The following is a 23,985-nucleotide window of genomic DNA, read 5'->3' on the forward strand; positions in this document are numbered from 1 at the left end:
CCCAGTGTGGGTGAGGGAATGGAAGGCGGAGCTGGGTGGGCTTGGCTGGGCGCAGGACTGGTGAACTCCAGCCACCGTTGCAGCTGCTGTAAGTAGGAAAAGCATTTCCAGGCTGCGGGGACAGAAAGTCTCCAAAAGTCTTTTAGAAAATAACAACCAATCTTTCTGAAGTGTCCCTTCCAGGACATTGGGAAACTTGTCAAGAAATTAGGCATCTGGCACAAGCGCTATTTTGAAAGTTGAAAACAACAAAAGTTTCAAGGCACACGTGAATCTCTCTGGGAGTTTCCATGCGTTAAAGGGAAAGATGCCCGTGTGTGGTGAAGGCGCCGAGCCACGATGGAATTAACTTTCCCTTAGAATCGGAGCTACCTCTTCAGTGGGGATCAGATGCAGGACGCACCCCCCCCCCCGAATTGCAGGCCCCCTCCCCACACAGTGACATATTGAAGAGGCCCTAGACCTGGAGTACAGGCGCCCCGGGAGCAGGTGGAAGGCAACAAAGAATTGTTTTCTTGGGCGACAGATCTGTGGATTGGTGGTAATCCCCACAAAACACCCTCCTCACACAGACACACCCACCAGGCGCTAGGGAGAGCTGTGGACCCCACCTCCTACCTCCTACCTCCCCCTCCCCCTCCTACCTCTCACCTCCTACCTCCTACGGCCCGGGGCAAACTTGCACAGGCTTCGGGGTCAAGCAGGAGGCGCTGTCGGCCCATCTCCGCCTCCAGGCTCGACCTCGGTCTCCTCCTCCTGGCATTGGGTTTGAAGCCCCCGCAGCTGGGAAAACAGATTGGGAAGACCTACGGGGGGCCCGGCTCGGCTCCTCCCGGAGCCTTCCCCAGGGTTTGGGCACAGTCCCAGCCAGCCTCCTTCCCTCCTGCCGCTCAGGGCAGGCCGGACTGGAAGAAAGAGCTGGGCGGCCGGGGCGGGGAGCCCGGACTGGGGAGCGCCCGGATTGGGGCGCTGTGTGTCCCAGGAGCAGCGCAGCCCGGTGGGGATCGGGTCCGGGGGGCTGGAGGGGGGGCGGCGGCCACTTCGGGAGGTCCAGCAGCGAGTGTGATCTCACGGGGAGGGGCCAGCGCGGCCGGCCGGGCGCCCAGCCGAGCGCAGAGCGCGCAGCCCAGCGCGCAGCGCAGCGCCGAGGGACGGAGCTGTGGGAGCGCACGGCGGGGCACCACGATGGAGCGGTACAAAGGTGAGGCGAGGGGCTCGCCGGGAGGGCTAGGGCTAGTTGCTGGGATTCAGATGAGCTGATCCCGCCTGGGGAACGTAGGCCCAAGTGGGGGCGACAGAGACGGTGGTGGGTCAGGCAGCCCTCGTGGAAGCTGACGGCAGGGGTGGCCACGGGGCATAGCCTGACTTCTCACCTGTAGGCGAGGGTGCATCGGATCCATCCCCCGCTCCCCACTTCCCTGCTAGGAATTGCTGTCTAGGGTCGAGGAGGGGGTCCCCACGTATGCTCGCGGAAATCCTGCAGTGCCCCCGAGGATAAAGAGGCAACTTATTAGGTCCCCTCGCTCAGGCGCCACGGAGCTTGGGGGGCTTGCTGGAGAGGGGGTGCCTGGGATGGCTGGGTGGCCTCCCAGAAACCGCCCCCCCCAGCTTGGGTGAGCATTCTTGGAGCCCTTCTTCCACCTCCAACCCCCTAAACGGACTGGGGTGTGTGGGTTGGGATCGGGCGTCCCGGCCCAAGGGCTCAGCCCAGTGCACAGCTGAGCGAGCTTGGGCCTGGGCGGATCTTGGCTAAACACGAATGGGCGGGCTGGCGAGGGGGGAGGGTGGGGGGGCGATGTCCAGTGCCCAGCCGGCACCTGTTTTTCTTTGGGGCTGCAGGTCTTGAGAGCTGCCGGGTGGCTGTGTGTGTGCCCACTACCCACCTTGCCCTTGGAAAAGCCTCTTCTTGTGCGTTCTTGGGCAGGGCTGGTCTGGGCCAGACCGGCGTGGGGGGCGTTGGGGGGGGGGGGATACGGCTTCTATATTTGTTTCCCCCTGGGAGAGAGTAATAAAAGAATGTTCAGATTCCCAGGGAATCTCACCCTCATGCCTTCCTATTTCTGGAATACAGGGACCTTTGGGGACAGGCTTTAGTTTTCCTAAACTAGTGATGTCTTGTGACTTTTCCTTTTGCTTTCTCTCATCTGCTGGGCAAAGCTTAAAGACCCTAATGCGAGAGCATCCTTAACTGGCCAAGTGGGGGCTTTTGCTTAACAGGAGGGAAGTTGGTGGGGTGGTCAGGTAATTAAGTGGCGACCTTCCATTTCTTTCAGCCACCAACTCTCCCTGGAGTCTCATTCACGTTCCTCAGTTCCTCACAGGGTGGCTTATATTCATCTCAAGTTCTGCTAGGGCCAAGTGAGTCTGGTCCAGGCTCAAACATGGAAGAGGAGACAGAGGGATGCTTTAGGAAATGTCAGTGGTCTCCCTCTCCGGGCTGTGGGAGAGAGCTTCCCTCCTCAGGGAATTCAGGCCTTGTGTGTCTCCTTACCTGAAGCATTGACCTCCCCAAGGCCCCTTCAGCTTCCTGAATTGTGAAGTTGTAGTTGTGGGGGGGGGGGGGGGAGGGGTTGGCCTCAGATTGAGGGTCCAGGTTATTTAGCAAATTAAGTCAGGACAAATAAAGGTGGCCTCTTTCCAAATGTGCATTTTCATCTGCTGTTTTATTTTAATTATTATCGTTGTTGTTACTAGCTCCTGACTTGGCCTTGGACTAGATAACATCTTTTTTAGTTTATCTTCCTATTATCCTGGGAGTTGAAAATCCTCCCAGTCTCCAAGAAGATCTGTTGGGGGCTTTTTGCCAACTTGAAAACAGCTTAGTTTCCAGGTGGGGGTGTTTATGTTTTTGGAAACATATCTGTCTAATCATTTTGCAGTAAATCAGACAGGAGAGTGATCTGGGCATGAACTGGAGAATTCTCTGGATGGTAGAGGTAACTCATTTCTTACTGTGTGACTCACAAGAAAAATCTTCATGACAATGTTTCACTGGTGTCATGCTACTAATATTTTTGTGTTACCTTCCACTGAGGAATTTGGAGATCCCCCACACCTGTGGAGAATTCTCTGTACTCTTAAAAGGTAGATGAGTTGTGCTTTGAAAAACTGAGTAGAAAATGAAGAATGCTGGACTACATCTCTGACTAATGGAGTGTTCTTGACTGGAATTAGTCAGATATTGGGAGCTTTTTATGTTTAAAGTGAGACCAAATTGTTATAGAATAACTTGGTGTGGTGGTCTAAATGATAAAGTAAAAGGGAACGCAAAGTCTAGTTGAGCTCTTAGGACTTATGCAAAAATTAAAAAGGATAATTTTTATAATATATGACACTCCTCCCCCCCCCTTTTTTTTGGCAGTACTGGGTTTTGAACTCAGGGTCTTATGCTTGTTAGGCAATCTTCCTACCATTTGAACCATACCCTCTGGTCTTTTTGCTTTTTGTTTATTTTTCAGGTAGAGTCTCACTTTCCCAGGGCTGGCCTCAGGCCATAATCTTCCTACCTCTGCCTACCACGAGGCTGGGATTACAGGTTTACACCATCATGCTCTGCTAAATCCTTCCTATGTTTCTGTGTTTCTAAATTCCCAATTTGAGTTCTACTTCTACTAGCTAGGATGCTTCATTACTGTCTTTAGAATCTCAAAATGTGTTCTCTTAATTTGTAGATCTTTGGAAGCAGTTAGTGTAGGAGAAATTTCTTTCTCATGCTTCCCAGACTGCTCGTTAGCCATTGTACATCCTCCAAGACTTAGTCTAGCATTATTGCTAGGGTCTAGGATGATTTCCCATTGTCTTGTGGGATATAAAGAGAGACTTAGGACTTCCGTGTCATTGGAACATTACCCTAGGTCTGGTACAGAAAAATGTCTAGCCCTTTACCAAACCTTCTGCGAGATAGTCAAGGCTTTTTCAAGCAAAAATCGGGGTGTGGGAGTATGAGGGAGGGGCTCCCTTCCACGAGGGATGAAACTTTTATGAAAGTTGCCATTATAAAATAGTGATGAAGTTGCTGTGTCTTATAAGTGAACCTCTGTCATGTTACACAAGCAATAAGACCCTTAGAAGAGCCCAGGGTATGGTGCCAAGGCCTACAGGGTGCCTTGCAAAGGTTTTGTGTGTTTACTTATCTAGATCATTCTAGGCCCATCCTGTGTTACTGTACATGAACCCATTGGCTGAACTCACTCCATGTGGTCAAGGATTTTGGTTCCTATTGCTCCTCCAGCTGGCGAGTAGACTGGGGCCAAGTGTGACTGACCTACTATCTGTGGATTGCGCTTGGAACCAGATTCCAAAGCTTCCTGAGCTTGCATCACATTTGGATCCCAGTAGGTCTCACTGAAATATTTAGAGAGAGAGTCACTGGTTGGACATATAATCCTTCTTTTCCCATGTTGTTTGTTTTCTGAGCCTAACTGCCTGCTTCTTCACCTAGTTCTGGGCATTTGGATGTAGAAAGGGACTTTGAAGAGTTGAGTCAGGAAAATGCCTGAAAGCCTGTGTGGAATTCCTGAAACTGGTGATCAGGGAAGATCCAAAACAAGAAAAAGGAATTAAGAGGAAGTGGTAGATTGATACCATTCTTCTTTCAGGAATAATCTTTTTCCATGCTTTGGAGCTAGGGGTTGTACCTAGTGAAGCTTTACCTAAACAATAGTGCTTTTTCTCTTGAGACAGGCTGCCATAGTGTAGTTAACACTGGCTTGGAACTTTCTATGTAGCTCAGGCTGGCCCCATACTTGACATCTTTCTGCCTGCCTTCACTGCTTAAATGCTAGAATTAGAGATGTGCTTGACCATAGCTGGTTGTAGTGTTTCTTAACTTTACCATGCTGTACATGGAATCAGTCAGACAGCTTTAAAAATTGTGGACGTGAGGGTGAGGCATAAATATATGGGCTCCAGTGGATATTCTAATGTAATTATTAGAGTATAGCTTGCATTTTGTAGTTTTAAAAAGGTTTCCAGGTGATATTGTATGTGCAGCCAAGGTTGAAGCCATAAGTCCTTTAAATGAAATGTCAAAATAAAAAAAATTAAAATAGAATTGGGATCTGGAAAGAGTTGATCTAGGGTACCCAGGAATACCAAAACCTGAGGATGTGCAAGTCTCTTACAGAAACTAGTGTCCAATTTGCATATAACCTACTCAAATTCTACTGTATACTTTAAATCACATCTCAATGACTTGACTAATACAGTGTAAATAGTTGTTACACTAAATTGCTTGGGACATAATGACAAGAAAACAGTCTGTACATGTTTGATACAGAGGCAACCCAAGTAGACCTAATTGCCTGGTTCACATCAGCAACTGTCCCCCCTCTCCCCAAATGAGGGCTCGGGGCTTGTTTGATCTGAGCATGCAAAACCCATGGATCTAAAGATCCAATTGGAATTATAGACTCACCTGCCTTACCTGATGTGTTTAACCAAATCTTATGATGCCTGCTGAAATCTGATGTAATTCGCCTTCAGCTATTATAGGCTTTAAAATGCTATGAAAAGTAGGGAGAAAACAATGGAGGGGGTAACAATGTTCAAGAGGAAGTGTACTCATTACCTCACTCATGTAACTGTAACCCTCTGTATAGTATCTTTACAATAAAAAAAAAAAAAGAAAAAAAATGCAATGAAAATGAGGCTTGAGAAGAGTCTCGATGTAAGCTTCACAATCCTAAGCTAGGGTTTGCTCATTGCACTTGACCCGTGCCCTCTTGACTTTGAGACTCTCAGTATGGGAGCCCTGGATGCTGAGCCAGTGAATTTTGGAACAGAAAGTTTGAGGGGTCAGGCTAGACCAGGGGGTGGAGGAGTCAGGCCCTTCCTCTCTCCAGAAGGAGAGGGGGAGATACTCTGAGAATTGGACTGCTTCCAGCACAATTAAAGGGCCAGGAAGGGCCAGGGAGCTTCAAAGCTGAGGAAGCTGTGCCAGCTTTCTTCCAAATCCCTTTAATGACAGGAAATGTTCCTCTAAAGGCTTCTGTCCTTCAGGGGAGTGAGACCAGCCACCCCCTCCACCCCTGCCCCGGCTAGGGAGGATGGTATGTTCTTTGAGAAAAGAAGGAGAGGCACACTGTCATAGTTGAGAATATAGACACACTTGTGCTCTGCTTCTGTGGGCCTCCCAGTCCTCAGTTTCCCCATGTGGAAAACAGCCCTCTGGTATTTCTCCACATGACTCTCCAACCAGTCGTCTATGCTAAGTTGCTCTGTGGTCTGAGGACTTTTTGAGAGGGAGAATGTAGCTGGAGAGGAGCTAGGGAGCATGGGGAAGTTCACCCAGCAAGGGTCAGTTTAGGATTGTGGGTCTTATAAATAAAACCAATTTCCTGTTGGGAGTTGGAGAGTCGCAGTGGGAAAGAGAATGCCAAGGGCTATGTGAGGAATTTGCTTCTGAAGGACTTGTGTGTCACTGTGTCGAAGATAGTGGTCTGAAGCACAGAGTGATCCATTCCATTTGAGAGACAGGTCAGCTGAGCTCATGGCGGTTAGAAAACAGACAGAGGGTCAGCAACAGGACACTGTATGCTGGCCATGTGAGTTTTTAAACAGAATTCCTATTGAAGAATTTATTTAGAAAGAAATACTTAAGGCTGTGTCACACACATTGTGTGTGTGGGGGGGGGGGGGGCACATGCCAGTACTAAGGTTTGAACTCAGAGTCTGGCTGCTATCCTTTAGCTTTTTCTCTCAAGGCTAGCCCTCTACCATACAAGCCACATCATTACTTCTGGCTTTTTAGTGGTTAATTGGAGATAAGAAGCTCAGGGACTTTCCTGACTGGGTTGGCTTTGAACTACAATCCTCAGCTCTCAGCCTCCTGAGTTTCATCAGAGTTCCATCTACCAGGAAGGGATTAGCTGCTCAGTTAAATGCTCCTCAATCTTCAGAACCTAGCCTCAATGTCTCTTCTTTTACAAAGCCTGGCTTCCCATGGCTCCTTGCAGTTTGTGGTAGGGCCCCATCAGTGCTGGTCTCATTGAAGGTACTCAATACATATTTTTGGAGTGAATGCCACAGTGTCTTCTATTTATGGGTGTACATCTGTGTCCCCTGTAGAGTGACCTCCATCAAGACAGGGACTTTGTCTTACCCCTGAAGTGACCTTCCTCAGCCTGTGACACATTGCCAGACACACAATAGGGGTCTTGGGCATGACTGGTAAACTAGTGAATGAATGAGTTCTGAACACTTACTGACCCATTCCCTGACCTTCAAGAGCAGACCTGATTCCCAAAGGGAAAGGACCCAAACTCTCCAAGGCCAATCCTAGAAGTGGAGATGGAAGCCAGCCCCACCGCCACCTCATCACCCCACGCCCCGCCCCGCCCCGCCCCATGGCTGCCCTTGGCTCCTCCGACTTGAGCCTTCTCTCTGTCTGTTCCAGCACAGGGGTGTTGCTGTCTGGTGATGCAGAGAAGGATCCTGCAGGTCTCTGCTTGTGAGTATGAGCCTGTCTGAGCCCTCTGCAGCAGCTCACCTAGCTTCTAGGCTCCTGAGGGCACACACCAGGCTCAGCTCATACCGTGGAGCTGGGCTCTGGCCTGGGCACTCGGAGGCCCAAGCTTCTAATCTAGCTTTTGCCACTAACTTGCTGTGTGACTTTGTTCAAATCAGTTAATCTTTCCGGGAGCTTTGTTTCCTTCTTTGATTACTAATCTCCTAGGCCCATTGACAGAATAATGCCTAAGAGCTACTGGGAAATATTTTGAGAAGGAGAATGCTAAGTTGACACAGCTACACTGCAAGCTCTGGGATATAGAACTGCCCCAGAAGTGGGAATCTTCACTTATGGTAGGTTTGTCTGTGTCTGTGTGTCTGTGAGGGAGGGTGTTAGTCCTAGGCTTGAACTCAGGGCTTGAGGCACTATCCCTGAGCTCTTATGCTTAATGCAGGCTGTACCACTTGAGCCATAATTCCACTCCTGGCTTTTGGGATAGTTAATTAGAGATAAGAGTTTCATAGACTTTCCTGCCTGGGTTGGCCTCAAACCGTGATCCTCAGATTTTAGTCTTCTGAATAGGCCTATAGGAATAAATCACTTGTGCCCCATGTGTGTGTGTGTGTGTGTGTGTGTGTGTGTGTGTGTGTGTGTGTGTGCTGGAACTAGGACTTAAACTCAGAGCCTTGTGTTCTCTCTTGGCTTTTCCTCTCGAGGCAGGTACTCTACACCTGAGTCATCCCTCTACTTCCAGCTTTCTGCTAGTTAATTGGGGATAAGGGTCTCATGGACTTTCTTGCCCTGGTTGGTTTTGAACTGTGATCCTCACACCTAAACCTCCAAAGAAGCTAGGATTACAGGCATGAGCCATCAGTGCCTGGTTACATCATGTATTATTCAAAGTTTCTGGAGGCTCAGAGTTGGGACTCCTTAGCTATTTCTCAGGCATCCATACTTCCCAGAGTTACCATACACTTCTGTGCTAGCTGGAGGGGATAGTCAAAGAATTGCTTTTCAGCCTTATATATGGAGCCTAAGTATGTTTATATAGGAGAGATTAAGAATGCTTTGAATTCTACTCAATCTCTTTCACTTGGTTCTCATTTTTCCCTTACTTAGTCTCAAAACCAACATCTCCCACCTCCACTGAGTGGAAGATGGGATTCTGTATACCCTGGACACAGTGTACTGGATTGGTGCGAACGCAGAATGAGGAGGGCATGTTGGTGTCAGAGTTCCTGTTGGGAGCTAAGTACCATGGGGAATGCCATCCCTGCTCTGCTGATTTCCAGCTGGACAGCTCTCAGCTCAGCTCCTTCCTTGAGGCCTCTCAGGGACTTCCAGGGCAGCTCAGCCTCAGAAGACTGCAAGTGGGCCTTCTGCCAGGGATTAAACTGACATAGGAGAGTGGATTGTTAGCTGGAGCAAGCACCCTGCTGTGTGCCTGGGTGAACTGTGATCCTTGGAGGCAGCTTCCCAGGTCTAGTCACCAACCACACTGGTTTTTCTGGGACTTCCCTGGGTTTACCAGTAGACGTCCCACATCCCCACAAACTCTTCAATTATGGCCAAACTCAGCTGGCGGGTCACCCTATCCCCAAACATTCTCTTGGTTAAATGGCCTCTAAGTTAAGAATTTGATTTCTTCATTGCAAAAGTGAGCCAGAACTTGTCATTTAGTTTCTTTAAGAAGAAAGTGAAAGTCCAAGGCTAAAACCAAACGGATCTTAACGAACCGTGGATGAGTCACAGTAGGATGCTAAGTGAAAGGAGCCTATATGGGATGAGTTCATCTCTACAACTTTCTACACAAGGCAAAATTACCTATAGTGGAAGGAAAACAAATCCGTTCTGTGGGAGTTGGGATTGGGCTTGGGGAAGCGAGGGGTGGCTCACAAAGAGGCAGTAAGGATATTCTGGCATGATACAAGGGCTCCACATAGTGGTTATGCAGCTATACCTGTTTGTCAAAACTCAGAACTGAGCTGGCTACTGGTAGCTTCATGCCTGTTCATCCCAGCTACTCAGGAAGCTGAGATCTGAGGATCAAGGTTCAAAGCCTGGGAAGAAAAAGTTTATGATACTCTTTTCTCTAGTGAATCAGCAAAAAGCCCAAAGTGAGTGGAGATGTGACTCAAATGGTAGTGAGCTGGCCTTGAGCAAAAACAAACAAGCAAACAAAACAAAACAAAACACCACCAAAGGGAGAATGCAAGGCCCTGAGTTCAAGCCCTAGTACCAGCATACAGACAAAAGAATAGCTCTCAAAACTGTGCAGTCTACGGGGTTGATATTTTTTTCCTATGTGTAAATTATACCTTGGTGACACATCTTTTTGAAAACACTTAACTGTGTGGTGCTATGGGATGAGATGAGGGCTTCATTAAGTGAAGGTTGTGTCCATCACAGACTGTAAGGAGAAACTGGATCTTGGTATGACTGTATCTATGGTGCTGTATCCAGGTAGGGTATACGAGGGTGAAGAATTCTGGTATGAGGCACACACACACACACACACACCCTTGACAATCCCAAATACCAGAGACTTTTCTAGTAGGCACAATCATTATGGTGAAATCCCTTTCTCCATTAGAAGAAAAGGAACAGAATTTCCACCCAGGGCCAGGCAGCAGATGAGCCTGTGAGGGCCTGGGGTTTGAGGGTATCTCTCTGGGGGTCCTACCTGGAAGCTGTACAACTAGCCATGCATGAATCTGATGTGCTGCCTTTGGCAGCTTCCAGCAAGTTGTTGAGTACCCGAATCTCCATCATTCTTTTCATGGTTGACTTTTTGGTGTTTTGCTAGCTATACTTCCTAGGACTGATTTTGATAAGGACGAACCCATGATATAGAAAAATAATGTACCTTGTCCAGGTCATATAAGGTATAGACCCTCCTGTTCCCAGGCAGGACAGAGCCTCATAAAGCAAAGGCAGGGATGGACCCTTGCCAGGCCTAGGGACAGAGTGCCATCTTTCATGAATTGAGAAGTATTGCTTCAGTATTCCTACTGGGATTATAAGATCTTGGTGGATCTTAGATCTCCTGTTTTAAAAAATCAAACTCATGTTGAATCAGGCTGTTCTTTAGGAGAGCTTTGTCCAGCTCTGTCCCTAGAAAGCTGGGTCTTTGTATCTTTATCAAGTACAGTGTGTTGGATAGCTGTTAAATGTCCATCCATGATAAGCATGTCGGCCCATGTCAAGTTCACCTGTGAGTTACGCAGGAGAGTGGCACACAGGCCACATGCCACGTTTCATAATCACAAGTAAGCCCAAAGGCAATTCGGTTCCCCCCATCTAGGGTGCTCTGGAAGACTTACAGAATAACATCTGGTAGGGGCAGTTCTAGTTGTCTTGATTTTGTTGTGGGCAGAGGTGAGGTTGGGGCTGCAGAAAATAATTGTTTGGTGTTGTATGTTTGTGGTGAAACTTCCTTAATATCCCGTCAGGTTTGGCCTGTGACTGGTTCGCTTTCGAAGGACTAAGTTTAGCTCTAGGGCCCACCTTTGGTTCCAAGGCAAGAAGGGAGGGTTGCCTTATGCAAAGGAGCATGGGAAAGGGATTCTAGATCCTTCCTCACCTGGATTGCCAACCATTACTACCACCATCTCCTAGTGCTACCTCGCATACTGGTCTCCTTTTGGGTTTAGGAGACTGTCTTAGCCTTGATTTAGATCAAGTGAGAATCTTGCCATTTCCTTCCATCTCCCACCCCCTTTTTTCCTCCCTCAAGTTTTTACACAACAGGATTTATTCATGTTAACTGTATTCAAGTCCCAGATGGGGTCAGAAGGAAAAAAAAAAGATAGTGTTGAATGAGCTTATTGTTTGGAGGCGATTTCACCGACTTCTTTGATTTAATACCCACAGTCCTAGAACATATTGAGCCAATTTACTGAATTTTAAATGTGAGTCTTCTGGAAGGGACCCTGTTAGGGTGCTCAGGGTCCCTGGTTTCAGGGCTTGGACCTGTTGGGTGGTGAGTTTCCTTGTGGTACTTCAACTTCTTCTTTTATGATTTTTGGATCACCTCAAGGAGATCTCCTTGTGTTACAATCCCACATTTCCTTATGAGCTAGAGATGACCACCAACCTGCTGCCTTTTGCATTTCCAGGACTTTTGTGGCATCTTTATTATATTAGTCATCTCTAAGTAGTAGTACAAAGGAGCTGCCATTCAACCAAGCAGTTCATGAATACAATGCATCATCGTTCTCCTCCATCCCTGCCCCTTCCCTCCATTTTCCTAATTGTGTAGGAGATATGCATTAGATGTTATGACTGCATTCTACCCACCCCCTCTTTTGTGGCATATCCTGCTAGCACATTCTTTGATGGAATAAAGAGGAAAACTACCACTAGGCATCACAGCTGCTTGCCCAGTGGGAGGAATCAAGGATGGTCAAGTGGCAGATGTTGGGCAGGAACACTGAAAAGTAACCTCCTGATTTCCAGCAAATGGGTGGTGCATTGAGTCTGGTCCTTGACAGACATGGTAGATTTCTTTCTGCCCCAGCCACACCACATTCCTTGTGACTGCCCATTTGGGGGCTCTTGCAAGGGCTGGTCCTTGATGCAAAAATGCCCTTTCCTTTAGACTTCCTGGTAAGCTCATTAGTCAAGGCTCCCTTGGTTTGGATCTGTTGGTTTTGAAAGGGAGTGTCTTGAATGGGATTGTTCCCAGAACCGAGGCAGAGGATTATGTGTGAGATGGTTAGATGTGTTGCTGTAGCGCAGTCGCCCTGTGACAGCCCCAGGCATCTGGGACTTGAGGACCTTCCGAGTACTTGAGCTGATACTTGTGCTGGGCAGAGCTTATGCATCAGTGCTGTCAGTGGGAGCCTGTCTCTGGTTCCTGAGAGCTGGCCTGAAGTAAAGCAGGTAAAGTCACAAATCCACACGTGTAAGTGTGAGCATGTGCCACTCCAGGACAACTGCCATAGACACACAGCCACCCCATTTCTGCTTGCCTGTCTTCTTCCTGCCCCTTCCCTCCCTCCCTTTCTACCTCCTTCCCTCTCTCCTTCCTTTTCTTCTGCTTCTTTATTCTTCCCTCTTATCCTTCTCCCATTTCCTTCCTCTCTTTATTCTGGCTGTTTGATTCAGGAACGAGGCCAGGAAGACCCAGAGAAGAGAAAATATCCCACCTTCCTGTCCCTCATTTTGTATCAGAGAAGCCATTCAAAGCTCCTCAGGAGAAGCCACAAGTAGAAAATCCAGGGCTTGTTCTCAGTTTCTCCCTCCCTCCTGGAAGGAAAATTTGCTCCTGTGGCCCCTGCTGCATCCTTAGGCCCTCCAAGGCCTTGTTCCATGTGATCTGCTGAAGGGAGTGACGGCTTCCCTGGCCCTCAGTGCCTAGGCCGCTTGCTCACGGGAGGGCTTGGAGCCTCACCTGGCCTGGGGCAGGTTAACGTGACTGGGTCTAGGAAAGGACACGCCTACCTTCTGCTTGTCTGGGTCTTTCAGCAGTCCTGCGATCCAGTGAGGGAGGAATGAGAGACCCTCAAATCTCACAGAAAAGAGTGTCAGAGGCGGGGCAGGCACTGCTCAGGGGGAGCATGAGAACATCTCACTGTTTGGATAAAAGCTCCAAACATAAAGGCTGGACACTGACTGAAATAATGTTTCCCACTGACCCCTCGGATTTCCAGCAGGCCAGGGCCGTTCTCCATCAGCTGATGTTGGTTTGGTGTGTGGAACTGTAAACACTTCTGGCTGCAAGCAGATCGCTGAGAGTTATGGGATCCAGGTGTCGCCCGGTTGCCACATACTGGTTCCCTCAGCAGAGGGAAGACTGTTTGGTTCTCAGAGGAAGAGTCTGGGCTGTGGAGCAAATCCCCTGAAAGCATGCCTCCCTCCCCATCTCTGCCTGAAGGTTTCACTGATGGCTGAGCAAAGAGGCTTTGGGGACCGCGGTTTAGCCATAGGTCTCTGAACACATGGGGCTGTGCCCTCAGGGATCTCAAGCACACAGCCAGATGCCAAATGTTGTAGATGATGACAGCTAACTAGGAGCCCACACTGTCTTTGGAGACCAGGGGGCTCATGAACCGGGGTGGAATATGGGTTCTGTGCTCTCCTGCCTGATGTGGGCCATGGCGCTACTGGCCCCGGAGAAAGGGTAGGTGACCTTAAACTGTTAATGACTTCTTGTCTCTAGCAGGAGAAGTGGGAGTCATCTCAGAGCAAAAATGGCCCAGAGATTTGCGGGGGAAGTGTCTTTGGTTGGAGAATAGAGGGAGGTCGCCATCTTGGAAGTCTGCTCTCCTCCATCCCTCTTCACAACCCTAAATAATTAAAAACTATCAGGTATGACCAGATGAAGTGTGTGTACAGTGTATATGCCAGGAGAGGTGATACCTAATGACAGTCCCATTTCCTCCCTCCACCCTCCCCTTACCCCCACTTCTGCTCCCTCCTTTTTCCCCTCCCTGTCTCCTATCTCCCCCCTACTTTTTCTTTTATTCCTTCTCTTCCTCTTCGTCTTCTTTCTCTTATTTTATATAGCCCAGGATGGCCTTGAATTTGTGATCCTCCCACCTTAGCCTCTTTAGTGCTGGGATTACAGGTGTGCCATACCACCCTTGGCTCAGCCCCATTTTCTCCAGCTACTGTATCTCTCTAGTGCCCTCAAACGATACAACTGTTGCCCAACCACAGAGAGAAGGCGGAGGCCATTTGGAGGAGAGAAAGAGAGAGTGTGGGAATGGAAGGACTTCTAAGTCCTCAGCGGTCTCCCTTCCTTCATGCTTGGCTCCGTGGGTCTCTGAACATGGGTCTCCTCTCTTGTTGGAAAAGAAATAAAGGAAGTCATCGCTTAGAGAAATAGGCTCTCTACGATGGCTTTTAAAAAGTTACCCATATCAAGTGTAAAAATGGTTTTGACCGGGGAGGAAACAGCTGGCTGGCAGGAATCTTGGCAGGGCCCAGGGTAAGATTCCAATGTGTCATTAATGAATTTCCTCCGTACATTTCCAGCGCAAGAACACTGGGTATTTGGGCAATTTTCTGGCTGAGACTTGAGGCCAAGAAGGAAAACTTACTTCACTTCTTTCAGGACAGTCAGACCTGTTTCATGACTGTCTTTTATCCACCCAATAGCCTAACTTGAATGCATGCTACCATTTCCTTTCTAGTATTTTCTGTCTGTAAGCTTCTCAAAGACATCAATACGGTCATAATATATTAATAATGTGTTACTTTTAAAATTGCTTAGGTAAGACACACCTAGATTTCTTGAGGCCCCTGAACTGGGCCTTCTTCCTTGAGGATCAGCTATGTGTAGGGAAATTCATGAGTAAAGAGGGCAAGGAGAGGTACTGTCTCCTATACCGCACAGGAGAAAGTCAGGGTCCATTTGGCTTATGGCGCATTCCTCTTTGTCCGGCTTCTGAGGTCATTCTTCACTTCATTCTGTGCCTCAGCCCTGCTAGACTCATCGCTGTCTAGCATGTGCTGGCTTTTGCAAGTGGCCACTGGCCTGAAATGCCCTCCCCTTGGACTGCCAAGTCTCACACAGAGCTGCTACCTTGACCTTGAGCCTCCACCCTATCTGCGAAGCTCGTATCCCTCCTGGCACCTTGCACAGGCCTAATGGCCATGGTGATCGTGTCCATGTCATAGTTGATGAAGGTCTGTATTCACCAGTAATCTATAAGCTCCTTCAGGGCTAAATATATCCTCCTCCTTAGTGCTCACAAAGAATGAATGAGAGAGGATTGCGCCTTTTGGTTTCCTTACAGTTGAATTTTTATCAAAGTTAAGGACTCCATTCACCAGTGGGCACCCTAGGACAGTTAATAGGCAGGTGAAAGGAAGGAGGGAAATATTTACAAGGTCAAAAAACCTTCCAGGATTGACATTTAAGGTATACAAGGAATTTCTACTAGTCAAACAGTAAAAGGGCAGCTATCTTGATAGAAAAGATGGTGAATTGTGAACAGGGGTATAAAGGTGAGGAAGCCATCCCAAACCTATAAGAAATGTTTGGGGTCTTGTGACCATCAGATGGAGCTCAACCCCAAAACAACCATCCAGAGGCTGGTAGAAATGTGAAAAATGCCTGATGGCAAGTATTTGCAGGTATGTTGAGATGGACAATCCTCATACCTGGCTGTGGGACTGCAAGGGAGGGCAGCCAGTCTAGGGTAGTGGGCTTTTGTTGTGTGGAATATGTACTTACACAGGACCTAGCAATTACCAAGGAAATGTCTGCACAGGCCCCAGGGTGTGGGCCAGGATGAGCTCCGCAGCATTAGTTAGCGTCGTGGAGAGTGAGATGGAGGCTTGGTGTCACCTGGGAGAAGAACAGGTGAGCTTGCAGCAGCAGAGCAATGGATTGGATGTCCCCTCTCGCCCCCTGGATAACCCTGTGACGCGGGCGGATGGAGGAGCCAGAAGTCAGGGGCCTGGGCATTTGACAATAGCATTTACTGCTATTAAAAATGCATGAAGCAGTAGCATACAAACACAAGGTGCCTATTCAAAAGGTCATGGGAGAGGGAAGGGGGACTTGGGAATGATGAAGAAAAGGACTTTGTTTATAGTCTGTTCCTGAAACTAGAAGCTTACAAATTATTTAGAGTTGAATCTGGTATTTTTTTCATTGCTGGAACCTAAACCCAGGGAAAGCACTCTACCACTAAGCTATGCCTCTATCCATATATCCTTGTCTTTGTGTGTGTGTGTGTGTGTAGGTACAGGCCCTAAAGGTTTCACACAGTTGCTTAGCTTTTTCACTTAAGGCTGGTGCTCGACCACTTGAGCCACACCTCTACTTCTGGCTTTTTGCTTGTTAGTTGGACATAAGAGTCTCATAGAATTTTCTCCCTGGGCTGGCTTTGAATATCAACCCTCAGACCTCAACCTCCTGAATAGCTAAGATTACAGGAGTAGGTCACCTGCACCCAACTCTTTTTTTCTTAGTTTTGACATGGTGCATCACTCTCTAACTTAGGCTGCGAGGAAAGAGGGGAGGAGACTCTTCTGCTCTGTGTCTGCCCAGTGGAGGAACCATTCTCATACCATTTTCCCTTTGGTAGTCCAAGACCCGCCCCCCATGAGGCTGTGTAATACTGCCCCCTCCCCCTGACATTGAGCTTCAGCATTTACATGCAGCAGTCAGAACTGTAAACAAAGGCAGTCTGTCATCATGTGCATGATGCTCCTGCCCATCCACCCTTAAGTCTGGGGTGGCCATGCTGGCTTTTAATAGTGGTATATTTTTCAGTGCCTGGTCTTATAGTCAGTCATCTTTGAGTCTTCATTGTTAAGTACAGGTCATGGCCAAGGTCGGATCCACTAGCGAGAAGTAGAGTTGGGTTTTTCAGGTTCATTAGACATAAGATCTCTAGCCTCTGGATCTCAAGATCTACTTTTCCTTCTTTCTATTGGGGAGATGTGAACTATTCACTCAAAATCAGTGTATCCACACCCTCCTTTCCCACTGGGGGTAGGCAGGTTTGGGCAGGGTTGACTCCTGGTCTGATTTGTTCCATCATCTCTACTTCTACTTGCATCAATAGTTTCTTTCCTTTGGAGTTTTGGGAAAGATTTTATTTTGTTTAGTTTTTGGAAACCTTTTAAAAATGGTCTGTGGGGGAGGGGGGCCAAAGACTTGGACCAGGATGCCTAGCACCTCTATTTGCTTTGCCTAATACTGTACTCTGCCTAGGCCCAGGGGGCAAGACCTGGACTGCTAGGGTCTTGGAGCGTGGGCAGGAGAAGGGCTAATCCCACTGGATGTGAACCCAACTGCACTGAAAGCCAAGAACTAAAGCTTAAGGGTTTCAGAAAATGGAGTCAACCCTGAGACTGGCTCTGGTGGATGGGCTGCTTCCCTATCGTTCATTCTCAGGCACTGGGTGTTGTCTCCTTCTTTTTTTTTTTTTCTTAGTCATGGGGCTTGAACTCTGGGCCTGGGTGCTGTCCCTCAACTCTTCAGCACAAGGGGAGCACTCTACTACTTGAGCTACAGCACCACTTCTGGTTTTCTGGTGGTTTATTGGAGATAAGAGTTTCACGGACTTTCCTGCCTGGGCTGGCTTTGAACCACGATCCTCAGCTCTCAGCCTCCTAAGTAGCTAGGATTACAGGCATGAGCCACCGGCACCTGGCTGGGTGTTATCTTCTGCTATCTCTGTCTTTTAATGACTCTGCATCTGACCTGTCCACTTACTAATAGAGGTTCAGTGTCTGCTTCACAGTCCTGCGTGCCTGGTTTCTGGGCCTATTGGAATGTTACTTCCTGAAGAAATTCGATAGTAAAGATTTTCATTGCTATGTTCTCAAGTTGACATGTCAGTCCCTTCGTTCCTTCTGGCTCCTGGGATGTGTGATGTTGTGATGAACTTGCTGATGCCTGACAGGAAATAGAGAATTTCCACGTGTTCACACAATAGGCATTTTTGAACTTTCATGTATGGCAAGTGTTGTCTAGGTACTAGATAACCAGGTACCTCATGTGACAAATGAGGCCCAGCCTTAGCAGAGCTTATAGTCTAGTTGAGGGAATTGGATCATACACCAGAACAAGAACATGGTTCTACACAGGATTGATTGTTCAAAGAACAATTAATACTATGAAGAGAGAAAGGCAGATGTTGTGAGAACTATTTGGCGGAGGTGGAGGTTATCTAGTGTCAACCAGGGTCACCCTTTGAGGAGGAAATAACATTTGACTTGAAACTTAAATGAGGAGGAGGAGCCTGCTGCATGTGCAAGCAGGATTAAGAGTTTCCAACAGAACAGCAAGTGCAAAGATACTGAGGCTATCACAAGCTAGGATGGTGTGTGTTTACACGTGCTGGAGGAAGTAAGATGGAGGGGGTATGTGTGGAAAAAGCTAAGACATTCCAGAGAGGTTGGATCTTATTCTGAGGACCGTTCACACACAGTGAGATTTAGCCATCCAGCCACACAGCCAAATGGTTACTGCGTCTTCTCAATGCGAACGTACCACCGGGGAGACTGTCCTTAGATTCAAGACCTTACATTTTGGGGTGATATCCAGGCACCCCTGAACAATGTACTCTTTTATATCATTTGAAGTAGTTGTGCTACAACGTAATTGCAGTTGTTCAGGTTTAACAGAAGGAGGTGAAGTATCAGAGTGTGTGTAGGGAAGCCACGAGGCACCCAGCTGATGGGTGGCAGGGTGGGGGAGTTTCCCGGGATTCATGGCCTTCTTCTTACCAGGCAAAGCCAAGGAAGACAAAGACAGAGTAGCTGTTTGATCTCCGAACTCCTCAGCATCTTCAAGTTGTTTCTCTCTTTCGGAAGGATGGAATATTTCAGCCCTTGCTGTGTACTGTGTTTCGCTATAGGGAATGTAATGAGATTCAAAGCCAGCAGGGGTTGGTTTCTTGCAGTCCCAGCTCCTATCAATGTTGGACCCTGGTGTCTTGGACAGTTCCTCTTTCTGAGCCTCGGTTTCTTTATTAGCAAGGGGCTGATACTGTATTCTTTGAGCATATAAAGGAATGAGTGAAATTTTGTGTATCGCTGGGTGATAGGAATGGCGCATGGTAGTTGTGGGCAGTGAGTCATGGTAAAACAAGTTTGGGCTGAACTTGCTATCAATCCGCCATGCTTATACTTTTACTTTGGGTAAAGATGGTGGGTTGCCAGGAGGAGGATGAGATTCATTAAGGAGAGCTCTCTCCTGTTTTGAACATGAAGAGAGTTTGCCAAATTAATCCTTATTGCCAGAGCCTCAGTTTCTCCCATCTCTGGTCATCACCACTCTCCTCCCATGACAGGCTTGTTGTAAACATGAATGAAAAAGTGTGAAGACGGGGCTTTGAATACCAAACAAAAATATAAGAAGGACTCATTGTCTTGGGAATTACAATTCTATAAGGGCAGTCCACAGAGCCGCCATAGCCAATGTCAACTCTTCTCAACTCATTCTCAACCCTAGAGTGGTTCTGGGTGGTCATGGGGAGGGTGGAATCCTGTTTGATGGGCTGATGACATAAGCAGGATTGGATCCAGGATGATGATGGACAGGGAGAGAAAGGCTCAAGGAGAGAGTCAGGCCAGTGAAGTCCATCTTAGTCCTGCAGGTAGAAACCCCTTCCACACCAGTGTGTCTGTCTGCTACGTGAGAGTGGGCACTCATTTAGCAAGGCACAGAGGGACAGCAAAGCCCTGGTATCTGTGTAGCCTGGACACTTGTCATTCCAGAAGGATCTGTGGTTAGTTAGGGAACACATGGTTGCTAGGTGAGCCTGCCTTGGTGGCTCCCTGCTTGCTGCCTGCCTAGGGCTGGGAATGTTGGAGATGACCAGTGAACGTTCACTTCGCTGTCCCCACTTGTAGCTCTGTGTCTGTGTGAGGAAAGTCTCAGTGTTACCGCCCCTCCACGGTCATCTTCCTGCTCTGTGACGCTGCTACCCCCTAGATATGAGGCGGAGATCACAATCAGTGATTCATGCCAGAACCTCTCACTCTTTATTTCAAAACAACTTCTCTTCACAAAACATCCTGGGGGTGGAGGTGGGGCCAGAAGTCTTGAGATGAACCTTTGTCCTCTGGAATGAGTGAGCTCCAGGCCACCAGGCTAACGTCTAGGAAGCCATTACTTCCAGAAGATGGGTCTGAGTCTTGCTGCTCCCATCTGAAAGGGATGACTGGCTCATCCCGGACCTGTCCTGCTCATCATCTGACTTAATCCCTAGAGACTCCTGGGAGCTGATGGCGAGAATGTGAACTACCCAAGGGACACACCCTCCACCAGGTTCCTGTCCTCCAGGGTCATCCGAATGTGGGTCAGGGCTTGGAAAGCATCTTAGCACCTTCCGTGGACATTCCTGGCATTGCTTGGCTCAGGAAGAAGCCCCCTGGAATGTGGGGGCCTGTTTGCCTGAGCATGACTGACCTAAGAATGTTCATAAAAGGCCTCCTAAAGATTTTCTATCAGATGCTTTCATCTTATTCCAGAGTCAGAACTGAGTTTAGGGGCGAGGGAGGCAGGAATCCAGCAGTAAATGTTATTATCCTTATTATCCTTATTCTGAGGCTGGAGAAATTGAGAACAGGCATGGAGTCCAGAGACAGCCCGAGCAAACGCTCACAGCCAGCCCTACAGGATCCAACTTCTTCTGACTTTAGAGCCGGCTCTACTGCCTCATTTAGCTTGATCAAGCTAGACATGATCTCCACCCTTAGTGGGCTTCAAACCTGGCTTGTAGCTACATTTGGATTGGATGTTGTATGGAATGTCAAGTCTACTAGCCACAGTCTGGCCATCTTAGTGCATCCCTTTAGGACAGGAAGAGGATTCTCTAGTGCTGCTTACAGGGAAGGCGAGGACTCTGTGGCCCTGTCTGAAGGGATATCTGGGCTGACGCATGAATCTTCAGTATGTTCCTGGTGTCCAGGTGTCTTGTGGTCCTGTTCTGTTGCCAAGGCCCTCCCTTGATCCTTCTGTCCTCACGGCAGGGAGTGTGAACCCATTCATCTCCCATCCACTTCCGCCTGAAATTCTGCCTCAATCACATCGGGCCACATCAGCTCATCCTCCATGTGGAACCCGTCTCACACCGCCTTGTGCCAACCTAGGTGGGTGTCAGTTCCATTGTCCCTGTCTTGCCCCCATGGCTAGTTTTCCAGCCCCTAAAGTATATACCGGGGTGTTCAGCACATAGGTAGGTAAGCATTGATTTGTTCCTGATGGAATTTCTACCCAATATCCTATCTGTGCCTTTCAACCGGTTCTGGAGCTTTGGGGAGGGTCACTACTGCATGTGGGGGCCAGCTCTGGCCATGTGCACACAGCTCACACGTGGGAGTGGGCGTGGCCTGAGCTCTTCTCTGAGGCCTGTGCAGGCCTCTTCTCTGGAGGTGCATGTATGGGGGGCGGGGGGATGTTGCCATGCTCCCGTGGGATCGTCTGTGATGGGCTCACGGACTGTGTGATCCGTGGGGTGACAATACTCTGTGGCTTGGCAGGGCAGGGTGAGCCTTTCCCCACGCCCTTCAATTTGGAAGAAAAGATAAGTTGAGGATATTCTCACTTGGAAAATAAATCTCACCCGAGGTACTGCTGAGCCACACGCCATTCGGGCCCAACAGCTGTCTCTCATTTGTTGGCAAATGGTCCCAGTGATGAATGTCCTCCATCCACGCTCACAGCCGGCCTAAATGGAGGCTTTGGACAAGTGTGGGGTGAACAATGGCCCTCTCAGAGAGCCCCCAGCAGACGCTCCCAATGAAGTCACTTCATCACTTGGAGCGGGGTCAGGGCCACAGACAACATGCCATTGATTGGGCAGGGAAGGGTGGGGAGGGGTGAGCAGAGCAGGGGTGGATTGGGCTGGGGAAGACAGAGCTGGAGAAGGGAGGGTCTCATGGCTGCTGGGGAATGATCTGAGCTTCCAACTCTGGCACGCTGGCTTCCAGGAGCATACTTGCAGGACAGTGGTGACAGTCATGGTTGGATCATGGGGTATGGAGGGTCTACCCCCAGGGAAGTGCACAGTGCTGTCTCCACTGGTCTGAGATGCAAGAGGCTGAGAGATGGAAGAGAAGAGACAGCATGCACGACCTGAGATCTGTTTGCTTTCCTCCTGTAAGCAGGCTAGAGGGGAGGGACTGGTTGAAAAGAGACGAGCTAGGCATTCTGGTCGAGCTGGGACAGCACTGACCTCGGCCTCGGCAAGCCTGTATGGGAGATATCCTCAAACATCACCTCCACCAAGTACTGCTTGCATCTCCCCTGGGCCTGAGCCTCTCTTCACTCAGCCAAGGTGAAGAGGCAAGGTCAGATTACCAAGCAGATTGATCTCCACTGGGCAAACAACTTGTTACTCTGTCATTCTGTTATTTTTGGTTTCCTTCAAAATGTGTTATTTCTCTCAAATAATTTATCGACAACAGGGATGTACTTCAGATGGCTCTTCTGTCCTGTGTCCTCAGTGCAAGAATTTCATGAGTCTATTTTTGTTTTTGTGCAAACCAACACTTTTCCACCTATATTTTTAAGCAAAAGTCCTATGTGCTTATTACAACTTATGCACATGCAAGCAGAAATATGTAACCTGTAATGTGAAAATCCCTGGAGTTCTGCCCTTGATGATCATATGTGTCAAGGAGGTATTTATCCAGATACTTTTCTCCTCTCTGTAATAATCCTGGCTTCTCCTTCTCTGTCCTGCCTCCCTTCCCATCCAATCTCCCTCCCTCCCTTCCACTCTCTCTTCTCTCTCTTCCTCCCCCTTCCTTTTTCTTTTCTTCCCTCCCTTCCTTTCTCCCTCTATCTGTTCCCCTTTTCATCCTCCTCCTCCTCCCTCCCTCCCTCTCCTCCTCTCCTCTCTCTGTTTTTCGTAGGCTTGAATTCAGAGTCTGGGACCTGGGCTCTGTCCCTGAGCTCTTTAGCACAAGGCAAGCGTTCTACCACTTTGAACTACAGCACCACTTCTGGTTTTCTCATGGTTAATTGGGGATAAGAGTCTCAAGGACTTTCCTGCCCAGGCTGGTTTTGAAGTTTTATCCTCAGATCTCAGCCTCCTGAGTAACTAGGATTATAGATGTGAGTCACCAGCGCCTGAATCCTTTCCTCTCTTTCCCTTCTTCCTTTTCTTCTCCTCCTGTACCTCTCCTTCTTTCCATCACTCCCATACAAAACTTAAAAAAATATAGGGAAGTATAAGCCCCAGCAGACCCCTTACCCTAGGCTGATGTACCCTGTGAAGCATGATCTACTGTGAGCAGCAGGTACATAGATTCTCCTTAACCCATTCAGAGCACAGCACTGTTGATGGTGCTTGAGTGGAAGTTGCCTCCTGGAGTCCTTTCCCAGTGGAGCTCCTTGTGATCTTTCTGATGCTGCATGGTAATTCTTTAGGTAAAGATGACACCATTCTCAAAATTACTGGGCATTAAGGTCTCTCCAAGTGCTTTCCTGTAAGAAACAATGCCACCATGAATTTCCTGGCATGTAAGTCATTTCAGACACACGGAGGCTATCTGTTCCATAAAATCCCAAAGTATTTATTGCTGGTTAAAGGATGTCTATAGTTTGTATAGATACTATCAAATTATTCTGTGTAGCTGTATCTTTTAAAAAAAGAAAACTCAGATCTTGATATATTATCTAGGAGTATCCACTCTTGGTCTTGAATGATCCTCCTACCTGAGCCTCCTGAGAGCTAGGACTACAGGCATATAATTCTATGTCTGGCCTAACTAAGTCCTTTTCAAATCTTGGTAGCAAAGTGTTATAGGGCTTGCTCTTATGTTCGTCCACACACTATTATGTCACTTTGTATCTCTGCCTTTCAGAATGGACAGGTGTAGCTCTTTATGGGGTCTCTCCCTGGTTTAACTGGTATTGCTTTGTTCTGAGTGAAGCAGAGCATCTTTCTTAGGTTTAGGAGCTACTTTGAGTGTGTGTGTACATTGTGTTCATATGTACTCTCTGTTTCTATTCTGAGCTGTTTTAAAATTACTTTTGTAAAATCCTCTTATTAGCCCTTTGGATCATATGAGCTGCAAAGAGTTTCCCCTTCTTTCTTGACTTTTGTTTTGCC

At 48.1% G+C, this 23,985-nt stretch overlaps 1 protein-coding gene across 3 annotated transcripts in view; it reads left to right on the top strand.

Moving 5' to 3' along the window:
* The first annotated feature begins 1,113 nt into the window (after positions 1-1,113).
* Positions 1,114-23,985, top strand: part of Afap1l2 (actin filament associated protein 1 like 2) — a 97,041-nt gene continuing 74,169 nt past the window's right edge. The window contains exons 1-2 of one of the 3 annotated variants that reach the window (XM_042689468.1): positions 1,127-1,201; positions 7,397-7,450. In XM_042689468.1, the coding sequence (XP_042545402.1) occupies positions 1,186-1,201; positions 7,397-7,450 (70 nt within the window). In that variant the 5' untranslated portion in view covers positions 1,127-1,185. Of the gene's footprint in view, positions 1,202-7,396; positions 7,451-23,985 lie in introns of all 3 variants that reach the window. The other 2 variants (XM_042689469.1, XM_042689470.1) reach the window with 2 other exon arrangements.

The sequence above is a fragment of the Dipodomys spectabilis genome, unplaced genomic scaffold (genome assembly GCF_019054845.1).
Source record: "Dipodomys spectabilis isolate Male_0828 unplaced genomic scaffold, ASM1905484v1 ptg000125l, whole genome shotgun sequence".
NCBI classification, from domain to species: Eukaryota; Metazoa; Chordata; class Mammalia; order Rodentia; family Heteromyidae; genus Dipodomys; species Dipodomys spectabilis.